At 40.9% G+C, this 17,532-nt stretch overlaps 1 protein-coding gene across 1 annotated transcript; it reads left to right on the top strand.

Moving 5' to 3' along the window:
* The first annotated feature begins 7,697 nt into the window (after positions 1 to 7,697).
* fgfbp3 (fibroblast growth factor binding protein 3) lies at positions 7,698 to 11,846 on the top strand. Its single transcript, XM_037541951.1, is given in 5 exon segments — positions 7,698 to 7,734; positions 9,605 to 9,658; positions 9,661 to 9,743; positions 10,558 to 10,685; positions 10,687 to 11,846. Coding segments are annotated over 5 exon segments (990 nt in total). The 3' UTR covers positions 11,375 to 11,846.
* Positions 11,847 to 17,532: the final 5,686 nt, after the last annotated feature.

Genomic DNA, 17,532 nt, shown 5'->3' with positions numbered 1-17,532 from the left:
AACTTCTACAAGCTTGCGTTGTTTCAGTTTGCTGTGTGCAAACACTGCTGCACTGTTATCAGAATCACAATCATGAAGTGGGCTCTGAGATCTGTACCTTACTTAGTACTTAGTAAAGTCTGAATTGATGTATTACAGTTTGTGGACATGAGCATAAAACAGGCAGATCTGAACTTTACCCATAATCTTTGAACTTCATCCGGATTAACGCAAGTTTACATCTCATTTTCTTAAGTGTAAACTTCTGACAGTGTTTGACACTTTTCACAATGAAAGACTTGCCCTTGTTCCATCAGAGAATCTGTATTGAGGAGAACTGACAATTGACCATGCCCTTCGGGGTTGGTCAGACGCTAGAGGGCACTCTCGAGCAAGTCCAGATTAGATTAAGTGACCCTTATTAGTCACACAATGAGGAAATTTCACCTCTGCATTTAGCCCATCCATGCAGTGAAACACCACATACACACTAGGGGGCGGCGAGCACACTTGCCCAGAGTGCTGGGCAGCCCTATGCACAGCACCCAGGGAGCAGTTGGGGGTTAGATGTCTTGCTCAAGGACACCTCAGTCATGTGCTGTCGGCTTTGGGGATCAAACTGGTGACCTTCTGGTCACAGGGCCGGTTCCCTATCCTCCAGCCCACGACTGCCCCAAAACACACAAGGACAAGCCAACCATCACCGTAATTTGCGAATGATTATTAACATTTGCCACTTTCCCCATTTTACCTTTGCTCAATTAGGGCATTTTTTTAGTAATCTTTTAATTCATTGGGCGCAATAAGAAGCGGCTGTGCTCTTGGCATTGGTTCCATCTAATTACTAGCAAGCTCACACCAAATGCTTTAATGAACTGTCTTCAAAAGACGCAAATAGTAAGGATAGGGTTTTCTGCTGTGAAGACTGTCAAGCACTCATGGCCCTGAAGTGGACAATAACCGATGGTCATGGTCATCAAAATACTGCCCACAAAAAACTGTTATCCCAGAAATGCCCCAGAGAAAGAGTAAGCACGCTTCGCTAAAACCGTTATTAAAGGATCATTTGGTTCCCTAACTGGACATTTCAGCCGATCTTGTACCACACTGGTCATGTGAAAATAAGGGAGTTATAGGCCAAAGCAGAATGTTTGGCTATATTTCCGAGTGGATAAGTATCCAGTAAGCATAGAAGTGGCACAGTTTACAGCGCTATTTACGATTTACGATAGCAAATCCTTTAGTCTTCCAGATGAAGAGCCACCAATAATAGCGCCACAATCCGACCCTGGATGGTGTGTTGATGTATTGATTTTTAGAATCGAGTTCAACGTAAGGCAACACAAGCTAGTTGAGAAGCTAAAGCCACAGAACATTTTTCAAGATATGTTCATCCTGCATGCCTGAGCTGCTCATTGCAGAGAATTCCTTTGAAATGAATGTAAATCTGCTTGAGAAAATTCACTTTCAAATGATAGTGTGCAGTGTTGTTGTACTTCGTCCAGTCATGTACCTGAGTTAAAGCAGAGACCCCCAAGGTAAATATTCCTCCAGTAAAAGTAGAAGTTCCTCCCTTTAGACCTCCACTTGAGTAAAAGTACTAAAGTATTTCCCTTCAAATGTACTTAAGTATAAAGTAAAAGTACTAAAAGAGTAATTCTGGCTCTGATCTGGTCCTGTTATCATTTTTATAACCAGACTGGCTTCATGAACTCATTTCAGGTGAAAGTCCTCCAGCGTCTCTCTTGGTAAACCAGTCTTTTAATAGAACGTCATTAATTAGTGACGCTGACGTCTATTAAAATGATCAGAAGCACAAAACACTGAAGGTAAACAGTTTCCATCAGGGAGAACCGAGTGGCTCTGAAATCACTTTTTACACACAAGCAAAGTTTCAGTTTCAGATTTATTTACAACTTAGTTCCAAGTTTAAGTTGAATAAAAACTGGCTTTAAACTCAGGATCACAGATGAGCTCCTTTACTATGTTGATCTGTAGGCGTCTGTTCATAAACATAAACCAGCCCAAACTCATTTACTATAAAATGAAATGGTGTTTGTAGAAATTCAGAAAAAAGCCGGGTCAGTCTCGACTGCATATGTGGACATATTTCGATATTGAGCTCTATTTACACAAAGTTAGGTTAGTTCATCATTTATGTTGAACAGACTCTCCCAAAGTTTTACGCTGCTGCGCTGACGTTGAACCGCGTGCTGCACTGGGTCGGTATGACCCACAGGTCAAAACCAGCTCTAAACAAAGTGACCGCTGGGCCCTGATTGGTGCTCTGGCTTTGCGCTTCTTTCGTTTTGACATGTTACGTTTTTATACACACAGAAACCAAAAGGAACGACAGATTTCTCAAAATGTAGGAGGAAAAAGTCGGATATTAGACTCTGAAATGTAGTGGAGTGAAAGGAGAAAGTCCAGAACGGAGGAACTTCAGTACAGATACACCAAAAATACTAAAGTACAGAAACTAATTACATTTACTCAGTTACTCAGTTACTGTCCACTACTGCCAGTGTGACTGGACCTTAATGATGACCGTTGTGCCTTGGAAATATGCATAAAAATACAAACACAGACACGTCACCACCACCAGAGGGGAGTGTTTCTCCTTTGTGTCCAAACGACTTTTTTGCGTTGCACTTACTTTTGATCACCCCCTAAATACAACCTCCCTCTCCACTGAAGCAAATGTATTCAGCTGAACGCCTGCAGTGCTTTTCAGTCTATAATCACTGCACTGAGTCACTGAGAGAAGTGAACCACTGCGCTGAGCTTCTTCAGGCCGTGTTTGGTTACAGTAATTCTGCTTGATAATCAACACGCACTGTTCCAGTCAAAGCCATGTGCCTCCAGACTGAACAACGCAGGAGGCATCAAGGGGCTTTCCATGGAACAGGCGAAGGCATGATTGTATTTATCAGTGGCTGGAGGTTTGCTTCTGCTGGCAGCGGCAGCTGGAGAGGCTTGGTTGATATGGAGACTGCCACGTTTTAAAACAGGAATGTAGCATCAGCACTTCATCCTGAATAAGAAGACAGGGATACAAGAGCGAGCTTACAGACCCGCAGCCAAGAGAGATGCAACACAGAAAAAACTGGCATGATGACAAAAAGCAGCGGTCATCTGGGCCAGGCATTACAAGATCACTTAAAGTAGTAGTCTTTTGCGTACAATTAACTGGGTCATTCTACAGAAACGTCCACTTTTCTGTCTCTTGTCGGGTCTAGAGCGATCCAGCCTCCGCCCCAAGTCCGGACATGTGTTACGTCACAACTAATTAATTCTAAGTGAAGTTTTAGTTCTAAATGTATTCTGCTCTTTTACGCAAAGTAAGAAATTCTTCAGCAAAAGTCAAAGAAACAGAAAAAACGAACTTCAGTCGATGAGTTCTTTTGGAAGGAAGCGAAAGGTCCCATCTTCGTTTGTTGAGCTCCAGAAAGCAAGAAGATTTCCGGACAACCACATTTTTTTGCTCTTCATGTTTTGGCTGTTTCATCCTCTCAAGGCCCTTCAACTCCTGATTTATTAACGGCCTCCAAAAAACCCGGCTCTGCAGGTTCTTCTCTTCCACATTTCTCTTTGGAGGTTCATCCTCGATCCCGAAGCTTCTCAATTTTCAGGGACGTTCCACTGCTGAAACCCCTTAACATACAAGAACCGAGGCCAATCCTTAATGAGAGGATTAGTATGCTTGTATTAATCAGCTTTGTCAATTATAATTTGTTTAATAATCAAGTTAGTAATTAAAATAGAACCTTTTATATCTCCACATTCCCTCCTCTCACGGTTCCCTAACCATGATGTTCACCAAAGAACTTTTCTTTCTCATGAATAACATATGGTGAGTAGTGATCAGTGCACTTGCTAATGAAGACTACTGGTGAGTATATATCAAGCTAGCTAAGCGTGGTACACACCAAGACTAAACTCATGCTCTATGATAAATATTCCACACTCTCCATAGGCGTCACTGGTGTTCCTGGTCGTCATCGGTGTTCCACATAATAAAGGAAACAGCAGAGACGTTTTTAATGATCAGAGCATTTTACAGAACATCAAACCACACGCTGTCCATCAGGGAACGTCCACTAAAATATGGAATTTAATCCATTTGTGTTTCTGTTTTTTCACAATGACCTCAGAATAAAGTCGGTCACACCAGTGACGTCAGCTAGAAGCTTCACATGAGATCATGAGCTGAATGAGAAGATCTCAGACACAGTGGACTCACCATGAGCTTTTCTCCATAGATCCTCAGAAAACGGGTCGAAGGAGGTCGAGAGACGTCATCGGCGTGACTTGTATTTCAAAATAAGAGTTTTTTGTTACGCGGTAACACCAGTGACTCGACTCCTGGGGAACTTTTGTTATATACTTTATAATATTTATTTGGCATTTGTTTTCTTTATCTCATTTAATTTATATATTTCATAGGGATGTATAGATTATATTGGCTCCAGCTCCCCCCGCAACCCTGAGGGAGAAGCGGCTTAGAAAATGTGTGTGTGTGTGTATGTGTGTGTGTGTGTGTGTGTGTGTGTGTGTAGATTATTGCAGTTAAATTTGCAGAATAATTTGCTTTTTTCTTCAAAATATGGCCTCAAACTTCACACATGACTGTGGGGACGAGCTCTTCTGTGGTGCTTGGAGTTCTAGATAACTGAATTGCTGAATTGAGGCTCAAGAAAATGTAATTGTTAAAATAACTTATTGTTTTATTTTAAAATATTAATTTTTAGATTGTAACCCTAACCTGTATTTCAAGTGTAATATATCTGTGAACGCTAGGGCATTTCTGTAGAACGACCCGATTACCACAGAAACTTAATTCTAATAGCAGCCACTGGGCATTTCATGTCAAATTCATAACTAAATGGAACATTCTGCTGAATTAGTTCAGACTGAGGCACTGCAGTAAAAGAAAAGAAGTATTTACACCTTTCTGTTATTTTCTACTTAAACCCAAGACCTCAGTTGTGATAGTATGAGCTAAAGATATTATTGTTTACAGGGTACTTTCTATTGGGAGGTGTCTGTCCCAAATCCTAACCCCTTTCAACTTCCAATTAGTGAAAATAATACAAATTGTTTTTTTAAGGCATTTTTTTATTTCATCCCAGATAGTGAGCATATATCATTCCATTGGCTTGATGAGGTCGGCAACCTCCTGACTGTTTGCCACTGCTGGTCCACCCTTAGACCAGCCAGATGATCGACCTGCATACAAATTCAAACAGATTTTAAAAGGACTTTTATTTTGGAAAGTAAACTTAGGCAAATATTACAAACGACTGAGAGGGAAAAGTAATGACTAGGCCTGATATAAAATGATTTTATAGAAAGTGTTACTGTTGACTCTGAGCTGGATTAAAATGATTTACTAAACTAATTTACAAAGTAGGACTCAAGAAATGAAGGAAGGAAAATCTGTAAACTGTCTTTTCCCTGTCAGTGGAAAATGAGCGATGATAAGTGGAATTTTGTCTATTACTCTGCTTAACCACCGGTGGGCCGCCCAGAAAACGCTGAGCAAAACACCAGTGGACCACCAGCTTTGCCATGAGTGGGCCAACAGTGACCCACTATCCTCTTGCCATGAGGGATTTAAAGTGAAGCTGGAAGATTTCCAAGTCCACATTTCCACAATTCCACATTTTCACGTCGCTACCAAAACACTCTCCCACCATTTCAATAGGGTTTAAAAAGCCCTCATCCACATGGACCCCAGGGCCGTCTTAAGGGCTGTTCCATTACATTATTAACTCAAGTGAAGGGTGTTAGATGAGCCCACAGACCTCAAATCTGTTTTCAAATCAAATCAAATCAAATCAAATTTATTTGTACCACTTTTTCCAATTGATTGGGTCACAAAGCAGCTTCACAGAATTCCAGTAAAGACAAAGTTTTAACATGAATGTAAAACCCCCAGGTGAGCAGGCCAGGGGCGATGGTGGCAAGGAGAGCCTCCCTCAGAGCTGAAGAAGAAACCTTGGGAGGAACCAAGGCTCACCAGGGGGGACCCGTCCTTCTCTGGTCAGACTGCCTACAGAGTTATTATACTATTAATATTAATAGCAGTAGTATTAGTAGTGGGAATAGCTGGAAGTCTATGAGAACTTCAGTGTAGGGTGGGCAGCTAGTCCAAGGCAAGTCTCTCTCTCTCTCTTACTCTCCCTCTCCCCCCCCCCCCCCCCCTCTCTCTCCCTCTCCCTCTCTCTTTCTCTTTCTCTCTCTCTCTCTCCCTCTTTCACTCTCTCTCTATTTCTCTCTCTCCCTCTCTCCCTCTCCCCCCTCTCTCTCCCCCTCCCTCTCCCTCTATCTCCCTCTCTCTCTCCCTCTCTCTTTCTCTTTCTCTCTCTCTCTCTCTCCCTCTCTTTCACTCTCTCTATTTCTCTCTCTCCCTCTACCTCTCTCCCTCTCTTCCACCCCCTCTCTCTCTTACTCTCCCTCTCTCTCCCTCTCTCTCTCCCTCTCTCTTTCTCTTTCTCTCTCTCTCTCTCCCTCTCTTTCACTCTCTCTATTTCTCTCTCTCCCTCTACCCCCCCCCCCCTCCTCTCTCTCTCTCTCTCTCTCTCTCTTACACACACACAAAGTCATTTCACCTCTTTGCCCCTGCCAAGTCTGTCACAGTGACTTCTTCCAACAGAGGGGCCATCAACAGAACACAGAACGCCCACTGGTCCAAAGCAGAGAGGTAGACCAGAAGAATTAAATACTGTTTATTTAAAGGGCCCGTACGTGTCCTTGCTGCTTTTTTTGTCAAACTTGTTAAAGTTTTGAAACATATTGTTCACTGCCAAGTCCACACATGGAAACTAATCTGCAAAAACAGCCCCGTTTGATTTTGTCGTTTTTGTGATGTCACAAAACCAAACAGGCTTACATAAAGTGTATGAACCTATTCAGCCTAGTTTAGCCCCACCCATTCAAAATGAAGCTATACATCAGGGGTCTTTAATTAAAATTCAATACAATCCAGTTAGAGAAAATTTCCTCAAGCCAACATCATAATGCTTAACCTGCATCGTGACTCAGTGCTATAAACTGTTTACTAAAGTAGCCAAGTAGGAATATCAGCATTTAATACAGTCAACAACTGAATATCAGATCAAATAAAGTCCAGTTCAGTCAGATTTCAACAACATTTACTGAACATCAGATCAAATAAAGTCCAGTTCGGTCAGATTTCAACAACATTTACTGTCAGTTTCCTTTTTTTAGATCACGTCATGTGGAATAACTTCCCTCTGACTCACTTTCTTCTCTGACTGCTGTTTCTCTCCTCGTCCCTCATTTACAATGCGTGCGATTGGTCTGTGAGTCTCCTGGGCCGCTCAAGCTACTGTAACGGCTAGAAAAGTAACGCCTTTACAAAGAGAGGTCAATAAATGGTCATGTAAACATGGATTAGGACTATTTTTATTACTGGTAGATGTAAATGAGCTCTGCTCTGACTGGCTCATTAAAAAACCAGTCCAAACAGTCCGTATAACATCAGCATGAATGGGTGGGGCTAAACTGTTGTAGGCTGAATAGGTTGATATACTTTATGTAACTCTGGTCATTTTTTGTGACATCACAAAAACAATTCATTTAAACTGAGCTGTTTGAATTCATTATTTTTGTACATAATGCCACATAATGTAAAGGTTCCAGGAGGAACCCACAAACTGGTGCCGAACACTTACGTTATGTGAAGCTACATCATGAGTGTTTTTTCTGTGCTGACCAGTCAGACCAAAGGTAAGGCTTGTTTTTTCTAACAGCAGCGTCTCCTAGTTAATTGTAGTACTTTTTGCCTGTATGTATAGCAACGATAACTTGCTAGCACACCTCCTAATTAAGACTTAATATTTAGTTATTATGACTTAGCATCTCATATTTATGATATACAATCACCAGCCACTTTATTAGGTACACCTAGTAAAAGGTTGGACCCCCTTTTTCCTTCAGAACTGCCTTAATTCTTCATGTCAGATTTTCAACAAGGTGTTGGAAACGTTCCTCAGAGATTCTGGTTGGTTATTTGAGTTCCTGTTGTCTTTCTATCATCTGGAACCAGTCTGCCCATTCTCCTCTGACTTCTCACATCAACAAGGCATTTTCGTCGTTACAACTGACCGCTCACTGGATATTTCCTCTTTTTCGGACCGTTCTCTGTGAACCCTAGAGATGGTTGTGCGTGAAAATCCCAGTAGATCAGCAGTTTCTGAAATACTCAGACCAGCCCGTCTGGCACCAACAACCACGCCACGTTCAAAGCCCCTTAAATCCCCTTTCTTCCCCGTTCTGATGCTCGGTTTGCACTTCAGCAGGTCGTCTTGACCACCTCTACAGGCCTAAATGCAGTGAGCTGCGGCCGTGTGATTGGTTGATTAGCTATTTGTGTTAACAAGCAACTGAACCTAATAAAGTGGCTGGTGAGTGTAATCTCATAAATATGACTTGGCATTTCATAATTATGACTTAATATCTCATAGGTATGACTTAATCTCCCCTTAGTATGCCTTAGCACCTCATAATTATGACTAACTTTCTCATTATGACATAGAATCTCAATAAAGAGATTTAATCTCATTATTATAACCTAGTGTCTCATCATTTTGACTTAGCATATCAGAATTATGACATATCTCATTAGTATGACTTTTCTTAGAATCATGATTTAGCATCTTCTATCATTAAAACCTTAGAACCTCTAGAATGATTTTCAATATTATTTTGACTCAGTATCTCATCATGTTGACTCAGTATCTCATATACATGACTTACTTTTTCATAATTAGGAGAAAATGTTCTCATTATGAGACATTAAGTCATATTTACTAATAATAACTTTCTCATCATTATGACTTACTAAATGACTACATACTATTTGCAGTGGCAGAAACGGGCTTCTACACAGCAGCGTGACCTCCAAGGGAAATAAAAGCATGGTGTGCCTTGCTCTTTTCTGCCTTTAGAAAAACACAGCGTGACCCCTGAGACCCCCCACCCCCACCCCCCAAACTTTTCAAAGATTCTTCACACTCACAAAGTTCTATTTCAAGCGTCTTTCTTTAAGGAAAACGCGGTTGTGTTTTGCCCGGCAACTCGACCGACTGGCAAGACAAAGAGAGAAGAATCTTCTAAATGTTTTTTCCCCTTGGAAATTTAGATCAGTAAAAGTGCCAGTATTGAATTTCAATAATGCAGTGCAAATCTACAATAATATAGTAATAATATAGCATTGCATCATATTATGTAGGATTTTCTACCACTCTGAGGGGAACACCGCTGATCTAGATGCTGTAGAGGACACATCACAACTAGTAGCTCAACTTTGATAGGACTCTGCCTTTCAAATGCAGACCAGATACCTTCGATATTATATTCAACACCGTGTTTCCAAGTGGGCATTTCTCAGTGAGCAGCCTGGCTCAGGGTAGATCTATCCCAATTTTGCCTGGGGTCTAAGAAGACAGAGGCCTGCGGGGGGTCGGGGGAGAGGAGGGGGGGGGGCAGAAAGCGAGAGAAAGGGAAGGAGGGAGGGGTGTCAGTTTGTTTTCAGACTACAAGGGAGGGGCCCAGTTCTGGGAGGTTTTTTGGCTGTGCTATTGATGCCCCCCAAAAGCCCCCCCCCCACCTTCTCCTTCCCCCTTCTTTCTTTATCCCTCACTGCCATCCTTTCTTTCTCCCTTGCCCCCTGGTTCCTTCTCCTCCTCTTCAGACCCTTTTGCTCTCGCGGTGCTGAAGGAAGACGTCCACACTCGGTGAGTAAATCTACAGTAGGTAAACGATAAAACTATGCAAAACTTTGCATTTTGGTGAATTTTAATGCTATTTCGAGTTTCTTGGGGAATCTGTGGATGAAGTAAAGTGGCTAAGGGTGGAAATGCAGAAGAAAAAGTCTAGGAGAGACTTTGTTTTGCTGTTTCATCTGCGCTGAATGCGCTTCTGTTGACCTGCGTAGAAGGACGAATCCTTTTACACAGACGCAATGATGAAATATTTCCACTTTTCAGTGAACGTTTTTTGAATTCTTTGTAGTTTCTATGGAGTATTTGCATGTCAGTTACTGACGGAGCGAAAAAAGCATTGTGTTTATTTTTTTTTTATTTTGAAATGTTTGTCTCTTTGTTGACATTTTGACACTTTTTACATTGGCAATGTCTATTTATTGGCTTTTTATACTGGAAATGTATGAAAGATAACCCCAAAAAATCAAGAAAAACAAAACAAGTAATCCTTCATTAAATATTTTGCTTGCAATCGATTACAGGGTACCTGCAGTTTTAAAGCAATAATCTTTTTTAAAATCTATCTACTCTGACCTAATAATGTTGCCCTTTGGATTATATTGTATTACTGAATTATTTTCCATGGTAATCAGCAGTACAATACACATAGAGATGGAGATTACACTAAAAAAAATCTGGACTATTCCAGTAAGGCCAGTTTGACAAGGATAAGGGCACTACCAAGCCTCCTTCAAGAAAAGTGATTGGACCCCATTTAGTGCATTGCTGTTGTTTACTTTTTGTGATTTATTATCATGCCCTACTAACAAGCCCTCCACCTCCTCAGCAGGTGGTCCAAGTAGCAGGTGGTCCTGAGTCTCTTCCAGTCTGTCCTTTTGTGTCTCCCTGTACGGATGCTCATCCTGCCCTGAACCTGGGATTCTTTCTTTCCTTCTCCTGCACTTACCCTGACAGCCATGCGGCGTCCACCCATCCCTCTTTTCCTCCTCCCAATCTTCCTGCTGTTCCTCCTGCCCTGTACGGAGGCGGCGAAAAAGAAGGCCAAGCCAAAGGGTGAAGACGAGGGACGTCCCGCACTGTCCTCTGGGGAACTGAGCACCAAGGAGGGCCACCGCTGCACCTGGGAGGCACAAGAGGGCCGCAACAACAACATCCTTCTCCAGGTCAGCTGCTCAGACCCCACTGACATGGAGGAGGGTGAGGGGTCCATGCACTCCTACGGCTGCCAGTTCTCAGGCAAGCCCCAAGAGTGCCCGGCCTACGTAGACAAGCCGGCGCAATACTGGAAGCAAGTGGTGGGGAAGCTGAAGAAGCGGACCAACGCCTGCGAGGGCGAGAAGGTGCTGAAGACGCGCCTGTGCAAGAAGGCGCCGGCTGCCGCCCACATGAAGCTTGCCGAGAGGAAGGGAGAGGGCCAGAACGACGGGGGGAAGAAGAAAGTGGGTAATAAGGACGGGGAGAAGGAGAAGGAGAAGCAAGTCAAGGGGGAGATGAAGGAGGAGGAGGAGCTAATGCAGGGAGACAGCGTCAACGAGTTTGGGGACGTGAGCGATGGGGCCGCGGACATGGAACCGGCCGAAAGCTACTGCGGAGAGGGCTGGCACTCCGTCTGCCGCTTCTTCACCAAGCTGCTAGACGGCTGAAGATGTTAAGAAGCCGTGGCTGTCGTAAGAAAACCTCATAACTTTTTTTTAGCTTTTATTTATTTTTTTAACTTAAGTTTTTTAAGTTACATTAATGTCGACAAGTTAAGAACTGTCTCGTAAGGTTTCCGTTTCTGAGAGGTTTTCTTACAACAGTGGCGGAATTTCAAATGGCCTCTGGTCAAGTATGTGGACCAGGAGAAATACACAAACAGATTAGAGATGATGTTGAGTACTATCGAGGATGTCAACTTCTGTAATCTAATTCATGCTATGTAAAGTTCTTAATACTCATTTTTCCATTAATTAGCCGCGTATGGCTATTGACAAAATACTGTATGACAGATTTAGAAAGTAGGTCTGAGAGTAGTTTGTAGTTTCTTTGTATATTTAGTGCTTGTTAAGTAACCAGATTTGGCTAAAACTTTGTAAATGTTTTACAGACTTGAATAAACTTACAATTTGTATTGAACAGATGTCCGAGCCTTTCATGCGCAGGAAAAATGGACTGTATAGACTTGTTTTTCTCCAGATGTATTGCTAAAATTGGAGTGAACGAAATGTTTTTATCTGTGCAGATTTGTTCAAAGCCGAAACGCGCATTGCCTAAATAAACTTTCTGTTTGGTTCTTACGCTTTCTTAAAAACGGTTCTTTAAGGGTTCTTTAGTAAAGAAAAGGGTAGCATATAGAATCACAAGCACACTTTGCGTTGTGGAATGGCTCTTCAGGTTTATGGAGAATGTGCTGAAGATGATTTTAGATGCATTTTGAAAAAAGTTCTATATAGCACCAAAATGGGTTCTTCTAGGATCAAGCGTGTAACCATAGAAGAATCCATTATGGCGTTATATAGAACCCTTTTCAAAACAATAATACATAGAACCATCTACAACACCTTCGCTATCAATTTCATGAATCCTGTTTGTGGCAAAGGGTTCATTGAATGTTGAATGTTTATGATTCTTTATAGAACCATTCCTTTTCTAAAGAAACCTTGTAGAACCATGTGTGTGTATACAAATATATATGTGTATATATATATATATATATATATATATATGTGTGTGTGTGTGTATGATGTCCTTATATATTCTATATATTCAAAATATATGAGGCCTTATGGGGTCTTTATCCTGGTATCAGATGATGTGTTCAGAATTTCTAAGCCACTTCTCCCTCAGGGTCACAGGGGGTGCTGGAGCCTATCCCAGTGGTCATCGGGTGGAAGGCAGGATACACCCTGGACAGGTCACCAGTCCATCGCAGGGCAGACAGACAGACACAGACAGTCACTCACACCCAGGGGCAATATAGCATGTCCAATTGGCCTGACTGCATGTCTTTGGAAGGAAACCGGAGAACCTGGAGGAAACCCACACAGTCACAGGGAGAACATGCAAACTCCTATTTTTGAATACTTTTACTTAATTTAATTACTAAATTAAAATATATATACAATCTTAAACAGAAATGCAATCAATACTGGTGCTGATCAGTTATTAATCTCAGTGTTACTGAGCTCTGCTAAAGCCTGAGTAGACTGATAAATCAATGTGATCAGTTATTAATCTCAGTGTTACTGAGCTCTGCTAAAGCCTGAGTAGACTGATAAATCAATGTGATCAGTTATTAATCTCAGTGTTACTGAGCTCTGCTAAAGTCTGAGTAGACTGATAAATCAATGTGATCGGTTATTAATCTCAGCGTTACTGAGCTCTGCTAAAGCCTGAGTAGACTGATAAATCAATGTGATCGGTTATTAATCTCAGCGTTACTGAGCTCTGCTAAAGCCTGAGTAGACTGATAAATCAATGTGATCGGTTATTAATCTCAGCATTACTGAGCTCTGCTAAAGTCTGAGTAGACTGATAAATCAATGTGATCGGTTATTAATCTCAGCGTTACTGAGCTCTGCTAAAGTCTGAGTAGACTGATAAATCAATGTGATCGGTTATTAATCTCAGTGTTACTGAGCTCTGCTAAAGTCTGAGTAGACTGATAAATCAATGTGATCGGTTATTAATCTCAGCGTTACTGAGCTCTGCTAAAGCCTGAGTAGACTGATAAATCAATGTGATCGGTTATTAATCTCAGTGTTACTGAGCTCTGCTAAAGCCTGAGTAGACTGATAAATCAATGTGATCGGTTATTAATCTCAGCGTTACTGAGCTCTGCTAAAGCCTGAGTAGACTGATAAATCAATGTGATCGGTTATTAATCTCAGTGTTACTGAGCTCTGCTAAAGTCTGAGTAGACTGATAAATCAATGTGATCGGTTATTAATCTCAGCGTTACTGAGCTCTGCTAAAGCCTGAGTAGACTGATAAATCAATGTGATCGGTTATTAATCTCAGTGTTACTGAGCTCTGCTAAAGTCTGAGTAGACTGATAAATCAATGTGATCGGTTATTAATCTCAGCATTACTGAGCTCTGCTAAAGTCTGAGTAGACTGATAAATCAATGTGATGATCAGTTATTAATCTCAGTGTTACTGAGCTCTGCTAAAGCCTGAGTAGACTGATAAATCAATGTGATCGGTTATTAATCTCAGCATTACTGAGCTCTGCTAAAGTCTGAGTAGACTGATAAATCAATGTGATCGGTTATTAATCTCAGTGTTACTGAGCTCTGCTAAAGCCTGAGTAGACTGATAAATCAATGTGATCGGTTATTAATCTCAGCGTTACTGAGCTTTGCTAAAGCCTGAGTAGACTGATAAATCAATGTGATCGGTTATTAATCTCAGCGTTACTGAGCTCTGCTAAAGCCTGAGTAGACTGATAAATCAATGTGATCAGTTATTAATCTCAGCGTTACTGAGCTCTGCTAAAGCCTGAGTAGACTGATAAATCAATGTGATCGGTTATTAATCTCAGTGTTACTGAGCTCTGCTAAAGCCTGAGTAGAGTGATAAATCAATGTGATGATCAGTTATTAATCTCAGTGTTACTGAGCTCTGCTAAAGCCTGAGTAGACTGATAAATCAATGTGATGATCAGTTATTAATCTCAGTGTTACTGAGCTCTGCTAAAGTCTGAGTAGACTGATAAATCAATGTGATCAGTTATTAATCTCAGTGTTACTGAGCTCTGCTAAAGCCTGAGTAGACTGATAAATCAATGTGATCAGTTATTAATCTCAGTGTTACTGAGCTCTGCTAAAGCCTGAGTAGACTGATAAATCAATGTGATCGGTTATTAATCTCAGCGTTACTGAGCTCTGCTAAAGCCTGAGTAGACTGATAAATCAATGTGATCGGTTATTAATCTCAGTGTTACTGAGCTCTGCTAAAGCCTGAGTAGACTGATAAATCAATGTGATCAGTTATTAATCTCAGTGTTACTGAGCTCTGCTAAAGCCTGAGTAGACTGATAAATCAATGTGATCGGTTATTAATCTCAGCGTTACTGAGCTCTGCTAAAGCCTGAGTAGACTGATAAATCAATGTGATCGGTTATTAATCTCAGCGTTACTGAGCTCTGCTAAAGCCTGAGTAGACTGATAAATCAATGTGATCGGTTATTAATCTCAGTGTTACTGAGCTCTGCTAAAGCCTGAGTAGACTGATAAATCAATGTGATCGGTTATTAATCTCAGTGTTACTGAGCTCTGCTAAAGCCTGAGTAGACTGATAAATCAATGTGATCGGTTATTAATCTCAGCGTTACTGAGCTCTGCTAAAGCCTGAGTAGACTGATAAATCAATGTGATCAGTTATTAATCTCAGCGTTACTGAGCTCTGCTAAAGCCTGAGTAGACTGATAAATCAATGTGATCGGTTATTAATCTCAGTGTTACTGAGCTCTACTAAAGCCTGAGTAGACTGATAAATCAATGTGATCGGTTATTAATCTCAGTGTTACTGAGCTCTGCTAAAGCCTGAGTAGATTGATAAATCAATGTGATCGGTTATTAATCTCAGCGTTACTGAGCTCTGCTAAAGCCTGAGTAGACTGATAAATCAATGTGATCAGTTATTAATCTCAGTGTTACTGAGCTCTGCTAAAGCCTGAGTAGACTGATAAATCAATGTGATCGGTTATTAATCTCAGCGTTACTGAGCTCTGCTAAAGCCTGAGTAGACTGATAAATCAATGTGATCAGTTATTAATCTCAGCGTTACTGAGCTCTGCTAAAGCCTGAGTAGACTGATAAATCAATGTGATCGGTTATTAATCTCAGTGTTACTGAGCTCTGCTAAAGCCTGAGTAGACTGATAAATCAATGTGATCAGTTATTAATCTCAGTGTTACTGAGCTCTGCTAAAGCCTGAGTAGACTGATAAATCAATGTGATCGGTTATTAATCTCAGCGTTACTGAGCTCTGCTAAAGCCTGAGTAGACTGATAAATCAATGTGATCGGTTATTAATCTCAGTGTTACTGAGCTCTGCTAAAGCCTGAGTAGACTGATAAATCAATGTGATCGGTTATTAATCTCAGTGTTACCGAGCTCTGCTAAAGCCTGAGTAGACTGATAAATCAATGTGATCGGTTATTAATCTCAGTGTTACCGAGCTCTGCTAAAGCCTGAGTAGACTGATAAATCAATGTGATCGGTTATTAATCTCAGTGTTACCGAGCTCTGCTAAAGCCTGAGTAGACTGATAAATCAATGTGATCGGTTATTAATCTCAGTGTTACTGAGCTCTGCTAAAGCCTGAGTAGACTGATAAATCAATGTGATCGGTTATTAATCTCAGTGTTACCGAGCTCTGCTAAAGCCTGAGTAGACTGATAAATCAATGTGATCGGTTATTAATCTCAGTGTTACCGAGCTCTGCTAAAGCCTGAGTAGACTGATAAATCAATGTGATCGGTTATTAATCTCAGTGTTACTGAGCTCTACTAAAGCCTGAGTAGACTGATAAATCAATGTGATCGGTTATTAATCTCAGTGTTACTGAGCTCTGCTAAAGCCTGAGTAGACTGATAAATCAATGTGATCGGTTATTAATCTCAGCGTTACTGAGCTCTGCTAAAGCCTGAGTAGACTGATAAATCAATGTGATCGGTTATTAATCTCAGTGTTACCGAGCTCTGCTGAGTAGAAGGATAAATCAATGCTAAGATTCCATTATTAAGCTCTTTTGAGGAATCTCAGTGTTGGACATGGCACTGACTCCATTTGCCTGATTAGCTTCAAGACTTAGTAAAAAGTGCCAACAGTCACCACTGCAATCACAAGAAATTAAGTGCATAATAGTGTGTTTTCACTCAATTCAAAGCCAGGGGTTAGTCGAGGCCCACCACCTAAAATGCATGTGAACTCAGTAACCACTCACTCACATCTCTAGTGTTGGCATGGCAATAACCAAGATGATACACGGGCACTTTTCTAAAAATTCCAGAAGGATTTGTTTGCCCTCTGCTTCGTCACTGATAATGTTAGCATAACCAAAAGCAGGTCACATGGGCTTCAAACTGGGTTATGGATGTCCGAGCTATGTGCAAAAAGCTCTAATAAAGTTCCAGCTCCTCAACGAGGGGGTGAAACGCTCCACACTACACTCAAATAAATGAACACGGATGTTTGATTTACATGTAAAATTGACAAGAATGAATTAATTTCAATCCAACGCAGATTCCATTCCATTGAAATCCAAATAAACTGCACTGAAATGTTGCCACTTTGTTCCGTCATCGACTGAATGGTATGTTGAGGTAAACAAGTGTGTATACATTGACTCAACTCTACTTGACTGAATGGAACTGTGGGGCATAAGTGAATTATATACGGTTGTAAATATACATGCTATGATGTATTTCATTGCGCATGCTTTCTCCAGCAAAGGAAATCGTTTTGCTTTTGTTCTCAAAAAACATAGTAAAACATAGTAAAATAAAAAAAAACAAGAAAGAATGAAAAAATCATGTCCGAATGCTTTTTCACAGTTTTTTTGCATCACCTTCAGTGTGTAAAAGTCTTTACCTGATGAAAACTGCCAACCTGTAAGGATGAGATATAGTGTGAATGAAGTAAATGTTACAATAGCAGTTTATACATGTTGCCACATCTATATGGATTCTAAATTTACTCTTACAGTCGTATGCAAAAGTTTGAACACCCCCTCCCATCATATTACACATGAATTTCTGAGTGAAAATAAGTTAAAGTATCTGCTGTAGGAAACAAATTAAATATGCTATTGATGC

Source organism: Pygocentrus nattereri, chromosome 10 (genome assembly GCF_015220715.1).
Source record: "Pygocentrus nattereri isolate fPygNat1 chromosome 10, fPygNat1.pri, whole genome shotgun sequence".
Taxonomy (NCBI): domain Eukaryota; kingdom Metazoa; phylum Chordata; class Actinopteri; order Characiformes; family Serrasalmidae; genus Pygocentrus; species Pygocentrus nattereri.
This window is presented reverse-complemented; position numbering and strand designations above follow the sequence as displayed.